This window comes from Embiotoca jacksoni, unplaced genomic scaffold (assembly GCF_022577435.1).
Source record: "Embiotoca jacksoni isolate LCO1_2020_lvr unplaced genomic scaffold, fEmbJac1.0.p SCAF_13, whole genome shotgun sequence".
NCBI classification, from domain to species: Eukaryota; Metazoa; Chordata; class Actinopteri; family Embiotocidae; genus Embiotoca; species Embiotoca jacksoni.
The window spans coordinates 8,552,193-8,566,029 of NW_027185263.1; the positions used below are offsets into that span (position 1 = coordinate 8,552,193).

General features: G+C 42.7%; 2 protein-coding genes across 7 annotated transcripts in view; one reads left to right on the forward strand and one right to left on the reverse strand.

Annotated features, from left to right (window-relative positions):
• The window catches only part of rfc3 (replication factor C (activator 1) 3), a 197,519-nt gene that overhangs the window by 98,258 nt on the left and 85,424 nt on the right, over positions 1–13,837 (reverse strand). The gene's annotated exons all lie outside the window — the stretch shown is intronic.
• Positions 1–13,837, forward strand: part of fryb (furry homolog b (Drosophila)) — a 55,909-nt gene that overhangs the window by 8,177 nt on the left and 33,895 nt on the right. The window contains exons 1-2 of one of the 6 annotated variants that reach the window (XM_069146228.1): positions 1,521–1,767; positions 12,723–12,916. In XM_069146228.1, coding sequence (XP_069002329.1) covers positions 1,521–1,767; positions 12,723–12,916 — 441 coding nt within the window. Of the gene's footprint in view, positions 1–1,520; positions 1,768–6,501; positions 6,892–10,126; positions 11,037–12,722; positions 12,917–13,837 lie in introns of those variants that run through there. The other 5 variants (XM_069146232.1, XM_069146229.1, XM_069146234.1 and 2 more) reach the window with 5 other exon arrangements.

Consider the following 13,837-nt stretch of genomic DNA (forward strand, 5'->3'; position numbering starts at 1 on the left):
GAAGTGATGATATTTTCTATCCAAAAGGTTAAAACTTAAACTCAACTTCCCTTTGACATCATAGTGTTTTGTAAAAAAAAAAATGTCTGCTGTTGTCTTAAAGATGTGTGAATTATCAATGTTTTTTAGAGTTTGTAGCTTCTTTGCAGCAGCATCCATATTGGACGCATTGTCTAGTGTCAAGGCTGCCACTTTGTTTTCTATTAGAATCAGCTTTATTGGCCAAATTCCTTTAAAGTCTTCATTACATATGATGTATGAATGTGAACAAACATGGAGGTAAACTGCAACTTGATTGGTTGACTGAAGTAAAGAACCCGAAGGCGGTAATTCTAGTCTTAAACCAGCTCCCGAGACCGATGAGCATATTTGTCTAGCCGTGAGGTCAGATTTCCAACTGTTTAACAATAGTCCCTCACATTTATCTTTGTAACGCATCTACTAATCAAGAGTAATAGCTGTCTTACACAACAATAGTTGTTGTCTGTCCCCATGTTCAGGATTCTTCCTGTTTGTGTTTGGCTTAGTTCCCCCCCCCCTCTGTAAATGGGTGTGTCTGCCTTCAGTAATCCTACACCATTAACACATTGAGGTTACAGTAACTGGCTAAACAGCCTCGACCAGTGAGTACAGGGACTGTGACTCTTACTCACACCCACACGCCACGGATTGGTTGTCTGAATCCAACACAAGCATGCTTTTCTCTTGTGCCTTACTACTACACAAGACAAAAAAAGGATGAAGCACAAGGAAGGAAACAAACAGGTGTTCGATGAGAGGACACAAGAAAGAAGTAATTTCCTGATTGACAAACAGCCTGTTGTGAAGGGAGGTGGGGAGTTGGAAAAAGAGAGAGAAAAAGAAGACAGTGAGAGCAAGAGGGGGAGAAAAGAACCACCCAAACTTCCCAAACCACCCAATCAAGCTGCGTTCCTGGAATTGGATCCCTCCCTTGTTCCCCACCTGAGAGCAAAGAAACACAGCTGTGCCTCAGAGACTCAGGACTGAGAGCGAGAGAGAACCAAAGACCAGGTGAGAGCAACAGTAGCGCACGCAAAGGGAAGACAGTCGAACTTTTACACAAAATAAAATTTCCTAAGCAAAAGAAGACAGAGATTGTTCTTTTTTTTTTTTTTTTTTTTTTTTTTTTTATCTTCTCACAAGAGAGTGAGAAAGGGACTCGGGAGGGAAGAAGCTGCACTCTCAGGAGATCTGTTTATCTGTAACAACAAAGCAATGAGCTCACTGTCTCTGGTTTGAATGAACTCAACATAAAGAGAAGAAACACTGAGAGGAAATTGGATACCCAAACGTGGACAAAAAGGAGTCAGAAGATTTGAAAACATGGATTTAAGAACTGCCTAAAGAGCCTATTTAAAAATTTGTGTTTTTTTTAAAGTGTGAACCAAGGCTCACTTTTTAACCAGTTTTTTTTTCTGCTAAGTTTACTGTTGAACCATTATGTAGGTTCTTCCTGAAAGCTCTGAGGAGGCCACATTTTGACAATTGACTGTGGAGCCATGTCTCTGGAAGACTTTGGAAGCACTGCCAGCCTCGGGGTTGAAAGCACTGCTTCTGATCATTGCGATGGCCAATCTCTGAACCAAAGTCAGGACCAGGATCTGGAGAACCAGAGTCAAGGCCAGGATGGGATAGTTCTGGAGCGTATCGCCTCTCTGCCATTGGACATGTTTGAACCCAGTGACTTCATGGGAAGGTTCACAAAGATCCAGTCTAAGTCTAGAAAGAGGACGAGGATCATTGGAGGTAGGTTGGAGACCAGATCTGGAACTTTTATGTTTTGTATTTCAGACTCAATATTACAGTCAACACAACCAGAGTAAACAAGGACAGAACATTCAGCTGGAAATCAAAAGCCTGGTTGAACATCAAGCTGAAATTATGATCCTCAACTCTACTGGAATGTGGGTGTGCTGGCTTTTATCCAGTCTGGGATTTCAGTTTGAGATCTCTTACTACCTGTTTAGACCTCTCTGTCTCTCCATGTATGCGGCAACATCTTTCTTCTTTGCTGTGACCTGAGAACTTGACAAGTGTCTTTGTTGTGGCTTTTGTAGACCCTGTGAAAAGTAATACCTTCTGTGCTTCAAGTCAACAGCACACAATTATCCACTAATCCTCATCCTACAGAGAGGGTAAAAGACATATCTATGTGGTTCTGGCCTCAAATCCAAGCATGGTATTGTTTTTTTCTTCTTTTTTTTCTTTGCCCAAATCACTTGTTCTTTCTCAGCTTCCCTAAACTTCTGGGAATTTCAAGTCCAAACACTTCCAGCTGGGCGAGAACGCCAAGACTTTAGTCAGTCAAAGTGTGATAGAACTGGCAGTATGGTTAAATTCAATAGATTTTATGTATGTACTACATTTTACCAGGTAGGGTTTGCCGTTGGTAAACTTAGCATGTTAGCAGGTACCATTGAATTGCATTATATTGCCTGTATTTTCAGTTAGTACTCCAGTTTTCTTTGTATTTCCCAATTATAACACTATTGGCACACATTTCAGTTGAAAATGATGGCCCCTCTATCCCTGAACTTGTAACATTTTAATTGCAGGATGATATGTTAATCTTTGTGACTTACCCTCCGTCCTTGTTTCTGTTAAAAATAAGTATCATTTGATATCTAAAGGGACAAGCAGATCCAGGGATTCTGTTTATTCTTGGAAAATCACAGCCAGGTCAAAATCAAAAGGCGGCATTAAACAAAAAAAGTCACAGTTGTTAAATCCAACAATAGAAAGGAAGGAGTAGTAAGGAAACACTAAAGAGTTCAAGGCTAAGTGCGCCTTTACAATCAACTTTAAAAGGATCATGTCAGAGGGGTGCGAAAGGAAATATCAGGAGAATGTAATTTGAAGTTAATGGCATATTCGAGCAGAAAGGTGCGAGAGTCATTTTGTCTCTGACTAAACATTTTTCTGTGGGATTTAGCTGAACTTCAAAAGGGGAGAGAGAGAGAAGCGGGGCGTTCAGTGAAGAGTGAAAGGGGAAATCTGGAGTGAGGTAGCGCCTGTCGAACAAAGTACCACCTGCACAAACACGTCTCTCAGGAAAAATGAACAGCGACTTCTCAATAAACGAGTGCAAAGACTATAAAGGTCAAATTTTCGACATGAGAAAATGCCATGAAATTGAAGACTATGGGGCTCCTCCGCTGTGATAATGTACATGACTGAGGCTTTGATGTGTGGGACACAGGTATGCCTGGCATGGAAACCACTGACACACACACATTCTTCACACACGTTATCTATTTGATCAAGCCAGCTGTGTCAAGGAGACACTACTGTGTGAGCCCTCCAACTCAAACAGTCCCTCCGTGCTCGTGTGTAGCTATTTATTTGCTCATCGTTTTTATGAGTGTGTGTGTGTGTGTGTGTGTGTGTGTGTGTGTGTGTGTGTGTGTGTGTGTGTGTGTGTGTGTGTGTGTGTGTGCTCATCTGCTGTGTTATGATGGGCCGGTTAACACACACGAGCTCATGTCAGATGACCAAACGAGTGGCACTCGTTCAGTCCCGGTGTCTTGTTGAACAGATGCACCGTTACGTAGCGCTTCTTTCTCCCAGTCGTATAGCTGCCACACGTTTAAGCCAAGAATCAACTAGTGGTTGCACGTTTATGTTATTCATTTAATTTGAATATAGCTTTAGAGGCATCAGAAAACGAGTTGAGTTCAGAGCTGAGAAGAAATATTGCATCGTTAACACTTCAGCATCACGGACAAATACAAAGTTGGAATGTACAGCGTCCATGCTGGGTGGTTAACATCAGGCTGCTCACATGTTGGAGATGAGAGGTCATGTTTGTTGTTGTTGAATGATAAGCACACGCTTGCAAACAGAGTTTGCATGTCGCCCTCTCGGGGTTTTCCTTTGCCCGGTCTAAATGATCCCAAACTCTGGAGGATTTTGCCCGACTTAATGTGATGATTTGTTGATAAAGTCCACTGCCAGCAAAAAAAAACAAAAACAAAACCCTCAACATTTCCAGCTCCAGCTTCTCCAACGTGAGGATTTACGACTATAATTTGGCTATTTGTAGGTTTTTGGACAGCTGGTCACTCTGATGACGTCACACTGAGCTTTACAAAACCACGACGAGCGCCATTTTCGACATTTTTCTTGAATGTTGAAATGAATCGCGGGGCAATTAAGACTTCTTCATTGACTGTGTGCATGTAGGAATACAGTATATGTGTGGGTGAATGAGTGTTTGCCTGTGTGTGCAGAGGAGTCACATTCCAACAGCTGGCATGTCCAGGCCCCTGCCCAGAATGTGTGGAATCCCAGGAGCTCCATGAGGGTGTGTGTGTGTGTGTGTGTGTGTGTGTGTGTGTGTGTGTGTGTGTGTGTGTGTGTGTGTGTGTGTGTGTGTGTTTATGTTCATGATTTTTACTTGAAAGCTGAAAATGCCTCTATTCTCATTGAGGTCATGAATGTGAATGGGTTTTCATATCTTGGACGCGAGTCGCGCTCCAGCAAACACTTAACATTCGCGCTTTTCTCTGTCCCACCGAACAGCTGCTCTCCCTTCACAGACGGAGCATCTCGTTTACTTCCTGCAAAGCGGATCATTTGCCAAAGAGACAAACTGCATCTGTATTTGGATATCTTCTCTCTTGTCTTTGCTTTCGAGAAATGTCGGTCTTACCTGTTTAGGTTGCCCATCACAACAACTAAAACCTCCTGCGGTCTCACAGCTGGCACGTGTGACCTTTTGATCCTTGACATTTTCACACACATTAAGAAGAATGGCCAACACACGGATCACAGACCAAACTTCAGCCAAATATTATTTACTTATCATCTTTTGAGCTAAGGTGCATTTTGCACCAGCGAGGACAATCTGTGGAACGTATACCGTCTCAGGGGAACGTTCGGAAAAGGATTTTATAATCTGTGATTGTCGACTTGATTGGCTGAATGAAGTCAAACAAAAGCAGAACTTGTGATTTGCTGATAGTGTTTGGCCCAGGACTGTAACAAAGTAAGCAGAAGTTGCAGACAGGAATAGGCTTGCAGTGGCTCTCTCTTATGTTTCTCCTCCTTTGAGATTAGACTGTAATTGTCTGTTAATGTGAACCAGGCCATCCTGTCCTCGGTCGCTCTCCTCCGAGCTGCAGCTTTGCATGATATTGTATCTTATGCTCTTCCTGCTCTTTCCCTCACTCTGGTTCTCTCTCCACTCCCTCCCTTGACCGTCTACATGTCCCGTGGCACTTCCGCAATTCATCCAGGGAATTACATGATGACCCTAATTATCCACTTGCGCTTCCAGTCTCATTCACTCGACCGTAGCGTCATCGCCTGTACCTTTCTGCTCGGACAGAAATTTGGGAGGGTCGCCAAGGAAATGAGAGAATTTATTTTCTCCCAGTTTGTCTGATTGTCAAAAACTATGCTCAAGCTCTTTAAAAAATAATCTGTCAGGGAATTAACTAAAGCAGGAGGGTGTGTGTGTGGGGGGGTTATTATCAGCTGCAAGTGAAGTGCTTGTAGGCAAATGTTGGCGTTGGCCTATATAGACACTTATGGAGGGAAGAATAAATTAAATACCAGATGGGATGCTAAACCAGTCAAGAGGTTAGGTAATAATGCATTCGTTTCGACTATATTGGCAAATGACTGTGTATTGATCTGCATAGGATACTGTTTTTCCATTTAGTATGTAAATTATAGAACTTAACTATTTTGTTCCTAGAATAAATTATACAAAATGTGCTCTAAAAGATGCACATACAATTAGAAAACTTAAAAACAAAAGCAAAATGTTTCTCAAAATATTTTTGTCTCTTGTAATCCACAGTTTTGTGTGACTGTGTCTAAAAATCACACAAATACACGTCACACATTCTCACCATTTATATGTAGAATCAATGGAGTGATGCTGCTGACCAGTTGTCCGGGCTGTTTGTTGGTGCAGCCTGGCTGTCACCGCCTTTCTCTGCTCTCATTGGTCGGGGCGGGCTTACAGCGTGCTCACTCAGCACAATGCGAAAGAGAACTGGACAACAGCGATCGGGAAACATTATATTATTGTTGGTAGTCGGTTCCATCTTAATTACCCGGTATCACTTCCTCAGTCCATTGTCCCTCACTCAGCAGTTTTATCCTTCCCATCTTACCTCCCTTTATTTTCTGCGACACCCCCCCCATGCAGCACTATCTGCTGTATGTTTTTCTCTCTCTCTCCCTCCCTCTCTCTCTCTCTCACTCTCTGCTTCCCCTTCTCTCTCCCTCTCTCTCTCTCCCTCTCTCTCTCTCTCTCTCTCTCTCTCACTCACTCTCTGCTTCCCTTTCTCTCTCCCTCGCTCTCGCTCACTGTGTCTTTCCACCAAGGGGATTGGCTGCTTGCGTCTACCAACATCTGTGTATCACTGTCCTGAGAGAGCAAAACAGAGAGGGGTTGGGGGGTGTTAGCCAGCAAGATAGCGACACAGAGCTCAGACAAAGCTGACTGCCGCTCTCTTTCTCTTTTTATCTGACACACACACACACACACACACACACACACACACACACACACACACACACACACACACACACACACACACACACTCTCTCTCTCTCTCTCTCTCTTGTGCACGCACACAAACAAACACACAGAATCAGCAGCAGACAGCCGCAACATCCGCATCGCTCGCTGCCCACCAGCATCCTTCTCTACCTCTCCCTCTCTGCCTTTCCCTCTCGGAGCGCTCGCCTCTTTCTCTCACTTGCGCTGTCCGCAACACCTCATCCTGCCGTCCTGTCCCCCCTCTGCTGTCTGTCACCGTGGCGATATAGCCTCCGCAGCCATGGCGACCAGCCAGCAGGATTCAGGCTTCTTTGACATCAGCATCAAGTCCCTGCTCAAGTCCTTAGGAGGCAGTGAGTACAGCTAACACATCTCAGTTGTTGTTGTTGTTGCTGCTGCTGCTATGCCAAACAAATGCGCGATTCGGTGCACCCTCATAGCAGACCGACTCGTCATCAACAGATCCTGCAGTGTACAGACTACGCTTTTTGCGTGTGTCTGTTTGTGTGCGTTTGGAGTGCAGGAAACTGAAAAACAGGCACAGACTGATCCACACTGTCAATATTTAGCAATATTACGTAATGAAATAATAGAAGTAGTTGAACAAGAGGTAACTGCATCAGGGACTGAGGGCAAATCTGGCTCCTCAGCCGTTTTTTTTTATATTAATTATAGAGCACATTACTCAGCAAAAGAAGAAGTCGGTCTTTGACTTTGTGGTACAAGAAGTAGTTGTGTCTATAAACAAGCTAAAGCTGTATGTTTAGCATTCTGGCAACCCTTCCTTATGTGTTTGCACTCCTAAGGACTCAAATCTGTTCGTCAGTTTCTCGGCCAGTGTTTACCAAACAGAAGGTAAAGCTGCTGTGTGTCACGCTGAGACAGTCTGGGATGAATCCCCAGCAGCATCTTCCCCCGCCTGTCCTCAACTGGACATACTGTACTTACCCCCACTTTCAGCAGTGGGTTCATGAATCTGAGACATGACAGTAAGCAGAAAGCAGTGCTGTCTTATTGCCCCACTGGGACTCATCCCCATGCAGCCTGTACGTTACCGTCACTGTTAAATGAGTTGTTTTCATGTTGACGTAGAGCGTGCAGATATCAGCCAGGAGGCTCGGTGGCTGTTGTGCTGCGGTGGTTTTCATACATTGACTGAACTCTCCTTGCGCCAGCGTTCATTTGGTGTATGCGTGCATATTTGTGTGGGCAATTTTACAAGAGGAGGCATTCAATTTCTTTCAAATGTATTGCTGTGTGCATGTGGTCAGCAGAGCAGCTGCGTGGAGCTCATATATTAAGCTGTGTTTTGAAGGTTACTGTCAGCATGGGTTATGTTGGTGTGAGGAATTTCATGGGCCGTGTTGATGGTTCCCCCCCTCAACCACTTATGATGTAATCAAAAAATCACTGGGACAAAGAAGGGATACTGTGTGTTTCCTTTTTTTTTTTTTTTAAATCCAGCTTGTGTCAGCTAAAGGACTCCAAGGTCATGATAATGAAGGCAGCCAGAAGGCTTGAAAGCCAAGAAACAGGCTTTTTAAGTCCAAGACAGGTTTGTTTTTCAAGCGCAAGTTACTTATCAAGTGAAATCACCAGATAAATAGCTGACCTCATCAGGCTGAACTCATTCCATCTCATGCCAACCTTTTTGAAATAATTGTCTCCAGGCCTATATCAACACACACACCAGGATTTTCTCTGGTTTCTGGAGGGCTTATATGCTGTGATATCGGTGGGGGGGGATGGTGGTCAGATATTTGACTAAAAACTATGCATAGTCACATAATTTTGGACTTTTATTATTACAATGTTTATTCAAAAATAAAAAATAAATTTGTTTTGATAATAACATTATGGCATTGATGGTTAAAACCCGATAATTTTAACCTGCCAGCTTATTCTAAGTTATTATAACTTTCTGATGCTCCAAAAACTTGCTTCTAAAATGTTTGTTGCACATGAGTACAGGATGGCTTTATTTTGAAATGTTGAGGAACTCACTTTTTTTTTTTTTTTTTTTTTTTTTTACAATTTTCAGCTACCTAAAGCTTTCATAACTAGCTGACAATCACAATCAGTCAGTTACAATATAACCAATAGTAATATAATGAAAATGCCAGAATACATTCATCACATACGATGATGGTCTGTTAGCCGCCTCCGAAAACATACAGGTTTGGTTCCGCTCGGTCTCGTCGATGGCGGTCGGTGTGTGTTTGAGGTAATCGTCTGTGCCTTTAGAAGTGAGTCATTGCAATCCACGTGACTTAAACACCGACAACAAACTGCACAAGCATGCACAGGATTGATTTATCTTTTTCCAACTCAAGAAAACTAGTTGGAACACAACGCAAGTTAATGCCTTAGCCTTAATTTCAGCCTCTGTATGAGGACTTGGTAGCTGCGTTCTAGATGCTTTGTGTACATGTGCCATCACTCTGTCTCAGTGCATGTCAGCAGTGATTCATTACTTCATGTTTGCTTGTCTGCTCATGTGACATGATGTGATAGATGAAGGTAAATGTATCTAAATGTGAAGTCTCTACCTTTTCTTTTTATCTATCAATATGACAAATATTTTTCAGATTTATTCATTGTTTTGTCTCTAAAATGTCAGGAAGTAAGCAAAAAAAAATGTCCTACATTTCAAGTCGGTACCCTGAAATGTCTTGTTGTGTCCAGCCAACTGTCCAAAACCCAAAGAAATTGTGTCAGTATGTCCAAGAAAAGCATCAAATTCACACATTAGAGCAGCTGGAATCAGGTAACTTTCCATTAATGTCATTGTTTACTCAAGAACAGTGATTCAGTTATCAGAACAGTTGCCAATTTTTTTCCCCCTCCCATCTACTTTTTTTGCAGCCCCCCATCTCTGTCTAACTCTGCTTCATTCTCTTCTGTCTTTTTGCCATTTCCGTCCCTTCCTGGACATATTTTCCTTTTTTTTTTTTTTTTTTTTTTTTTTTTTACGATGTTGTCTCAGTCCTGCTTACACTGTAGATTTAAATACATGTTTAAGGCTATAATGTGATTAAACCAAAGTAGACTTTTATTGACTGGACATGACAGATTTCTGCTGAATCATCTCTTAAAACGCTGAGTCATGCAAGTGTCTCTTTTAAGGGTCCCAAGAAAGTGCTCCGGTGCCTTATATAAACAGCTTTATTGGACACGAGTACGTCTTCCTACTCTAATCTCTTCTCTCCACTGAAATGCACAAGGCGCGAGCACATGTTAATGTGTACACACACACACACACACACACACACACACACACACACTTTACATTCATGCCACTAAGAAACTGGACTGGATAATATCTGTTTAGAGTCAACTTTGTATTCACTGAATCAAATTAGTGCCATTTGCTTTGTAGTTTAATCACATTACCCTGATATATGTGATCGTGCGCGTGTGTTTCTGCGAGTGTGTTTGTGTTTGTGTGTGCACTTGTGTTTGAGTAGGGGTCAGTGGGAGTGGTGGGTATGTAAGAGAGTGACCGCCAGTGGTCTATATATAGCTCCTCCCTCCTCCCCTCGGCCCTCTCTCGGAGCAGTGTTGAAATTCCAACCCAACTCTTCTGGTCAAATCTCCACAAGGAGCAGACTTTACTTAACTGCTACTGACAACTTAAAGACAGCCACAGAACCACATTCAAAGAAGTGCTTAATTTCAGTTCTTCTATCCATTGGGCTTCAAGGATTCCAAGGTCATGGGAGCTGTTGCGCAGAGAAGTGCCGGCAGGTCGGAGGAGGAGGAGAATCAGCTGAAGTAGAAACTGATAGTTGGCCTGTAGGCTCGTATAGCTCTCAAGCATGGGGCCCCGCGCAGCATCTGATCTACCCAAACTTCTGCTGGAGCAGGACAGTGGAATATCTCTCAATCCCTGCTGGTAGAGTTCACTCATGGCGGAACAAGTTGCCGTCTCCTCTGTTATTTTTTAAGGGACACTTTCGCACCATCTTTTCCTCTGTGATTGCAAGTCTGTCAACTCTGAGGCGTCAAGTCGTCTTCACTTGGGCAGCTTCACCCTGGCTATGGCTCTTCCTGTCTGTGGATACAGCAGATCTTCCTGTTTCATTTGGATTGGATGTGGGATACAGCTGTAATGCTGCTGTCGTGACCGTTTTCTTTCTCGCCCCAGGCACTCACTTGTCTTTTGCTTCACCTGTCTGTCATTTTGTGAAGGATGGAGCTTCACACTTTTAGCTTTGGTTAAGCCGGCCTCGTGCCGAAGCCTGACATTACTGCCTGACGTCTCTGACATGGTGAAGTAGTTGGATAATAAAGACGCTAATCTCTTGCAAGGAATTACTTTTATTTGAAAATCATGGGAGCTGTATTTTACACCCTGTGAGGTCCCACTCCTCCTCGGTCCCACCGTTTCTTCCCATTTTACCCACTGTGCCTGTGTCTCTCTGTCTGGCTGTCTGCACCATGGAAGTGCCAACTAAATGGAGCAGGGCTAGTGTCATCAGCTTCATCAAGGGCCTTGGTAAGCGTACAGGGTTGGGCACGCATGTTTGCATCATGTCAGCGCTCAGGTTTCACACAAATAGACTGCTGTGTGTGATGCTTAGGAGCCTGTCCTGTCTGGGAATTAGTAGTTACAGCTCACCTCTCAAGTGAGGTCGGGTCATATGTAGTCATGAAAGGTCAGTTAGACCTGACATTGTTGTTAACACGCACACACGAGACACGTCTGGGAAACGCTGCGGTGAATCATTCTTCTGATTTGTTTTAAAAAAGAAATACCCGTTTTTAAAAAAATTTTTTACTTACTTTGTTTTCTCATCTGGGAATTAATCATGCAAATTGTCTCCAGTCACACACGCCTCTTTTGTTGGCGAATACAAGTTGTGTGTGTGTTTTTTTTTGTTGTTGTTTTTTTTGGTAAACTGTACTAGCTGACCTACATTTCATCATCAGTGACAATAGTCGTCATACACCGAGTCTTCCTTAAGCTGTTGCAATGCATAGTCGCTATTGTAGTGGAAATGTGCTGTCTCTTAGAGTGATAAGTTTGTTCTATTTTAAGGTCATGCCAATAATCTAAGAGATGCATGACAGGAAAGGCCCCCCACGTTGTGTCTCTCCCTCGCCCCTTCTATCTTTTTCTGTCTGTGTAACAGTGCCCGGTGACTCTGATGATGCAATCAGACGGGGGAAATGAAAACTAGTGTGTCTGTGTGTCCATCTGTGTGCCTGGAGAGTGTTCCCTGTCAGACTCGGGCAACATAATTTAGTCATGGTTGAGGAGAATTAACTTTGAGGAAATAGTCAAATAAAAGGAATCTGGCATGGATGAATTCAGTTTGCTTATCAAAGTATGAGGTTTATTAAGATATCACCTGCAGAGAGCACCGGGGTCCGCGGCTCAGGTGCTACACCACAGCGCAAGGAGGATCTTGGGAGATTAGTCGGAAGTTGTAATACTTCTCTGACTCGTATCTCTGTCAGCACACACACGTTGTATCCATATTTTTAGACTGAATGTGACTTGCGCTTTCCAAGGAGATCGTCTCTGATGTCCGTCGTGTATAAACATCCATACAGTAAATCCACCTCCTCGTTCCTCATGAGTCCAGCACGGAGATTCATCATGCTTTCATAATAAGCATCAAGTTATCCAGTGATAGCTGATATCCTGGGGAACTTTTCATACAGGAACTACTAATGCATAGTTCCGCATACTTTTAATGGTTCCTGTTTGCCAAAAATGAAAACAAATAAAGAATTGATGCTGAAGTCATTCCATGACATTCAGCTGACGTTTTTATCCAAAGCGACTTACAACACACCGATTGTACACCATCGGGAGCAATTTTTTTTAATTTTTTTTTTTTTTTTTATGGTTCAGTGTCTTGCTCAAGGACACTCAGGCATGTGGACAGGAGGAGCTGGGATCGAACCACCAACCTTCCGATTAAAGTGCAACCCCACTCTACCGACTGAGCTACAGCCTCGTTGTAACAGACCCCAAAAAGATTTCTGGAACTGTACTTCCAAAACTTAAAGCATTTCATATTTTCCAATTAAAAGTAACAAAGGTACATACGTATACAAATATGGGGGTGTTGAGGGGCTACAATAGTGTACATTTAGCTTGAGGTTGTGCCCACAGTGTCTGACTTTGAAAAGCACTGCTTTTGACTAACCCACCCATCTTATCTCTCATCAGCCTCTCCAGTGGGACTGAAGCCGCCCCTCCCACCAGTCAGTGGTACCTTGGGAGAGAGGAAGGGTCCTGTCGTCATGGCGCCTGTCAACGTGGACCCGGAGAGCAAGCCGGGCGAGTTCGTCCTAAGAAGCTTGTTTGCCAACTTCACCTTGCTCTCCGAACGCAAGATTCGCATCATCATGGCCGAGCCTCTGGTGAGTGACTTTGCATTAATTTTTTATATTTTTTTTCCCCTATTTAATATCCCACGTCCCTCAAGAAGTTCAACATCATTTAGACGTACGCTTTGGACATTTTATCTGATTGTGTTATTCAAAGTGACTTTTCATGACAGTGTATGTTGACTTAACCTATTTGAGGAGAGAAAGTAACGTCTGCAATGTGCAATTCTGAGCATTCACCTTATTTATAATGTAATTGAACTTAAACTTAAACAGGCTTAACAATTTTTTTACAATAAAGGTATTTTATCTGAGCTGGAAACCCACGCAAACCCGAGTGAAATATGCAGGCCCTACACTGAAGGATCAAGTGCAATATCTGAACCGAGGTCTTTTTCCTTTTCGATGCTAACGTTTGAAAAACTGTGCAGTCCTAAATTTAAAGACCCATTTTTACATGTTAGCAAACATGAAAGGTGACGGTTATTACCTTGGGAACTTGCATTTGAGTTTGTGTCTTACAGTGAGACACATTATAACCTCTTTGCAAGTTATTTACCAACAATCAAATCCTATACTTTTCTTTGTAATTAATAATCTAAAAAGCACATACACATTGATGATTTAAACAGATGAATGGTTTGCAATACAGAGATATAGAATTCACATGCTTGCATTTTTGTCAGCCTGCAGGAGTAACCTAATATGTGTGATGTTCTGTAACCGAACCATGAAGCCTGTAGCTCCTTGACAAAGTGAACTTCTTCTCTGGGGTTAGAAGCTGATCAGAGCTTATTTAGCTCTCTGAATAAATCCGAATGTCTGAACACAATACATAATATGTAGTGGGGTGAAGAAATTTTGCCTTTATCGCAGTGATTTTGTATGTTTATGGCATTCATAGTTTAAGAACTAATGAAATCACATAGCTTTGAGAGATATGTTTCTGTTTTG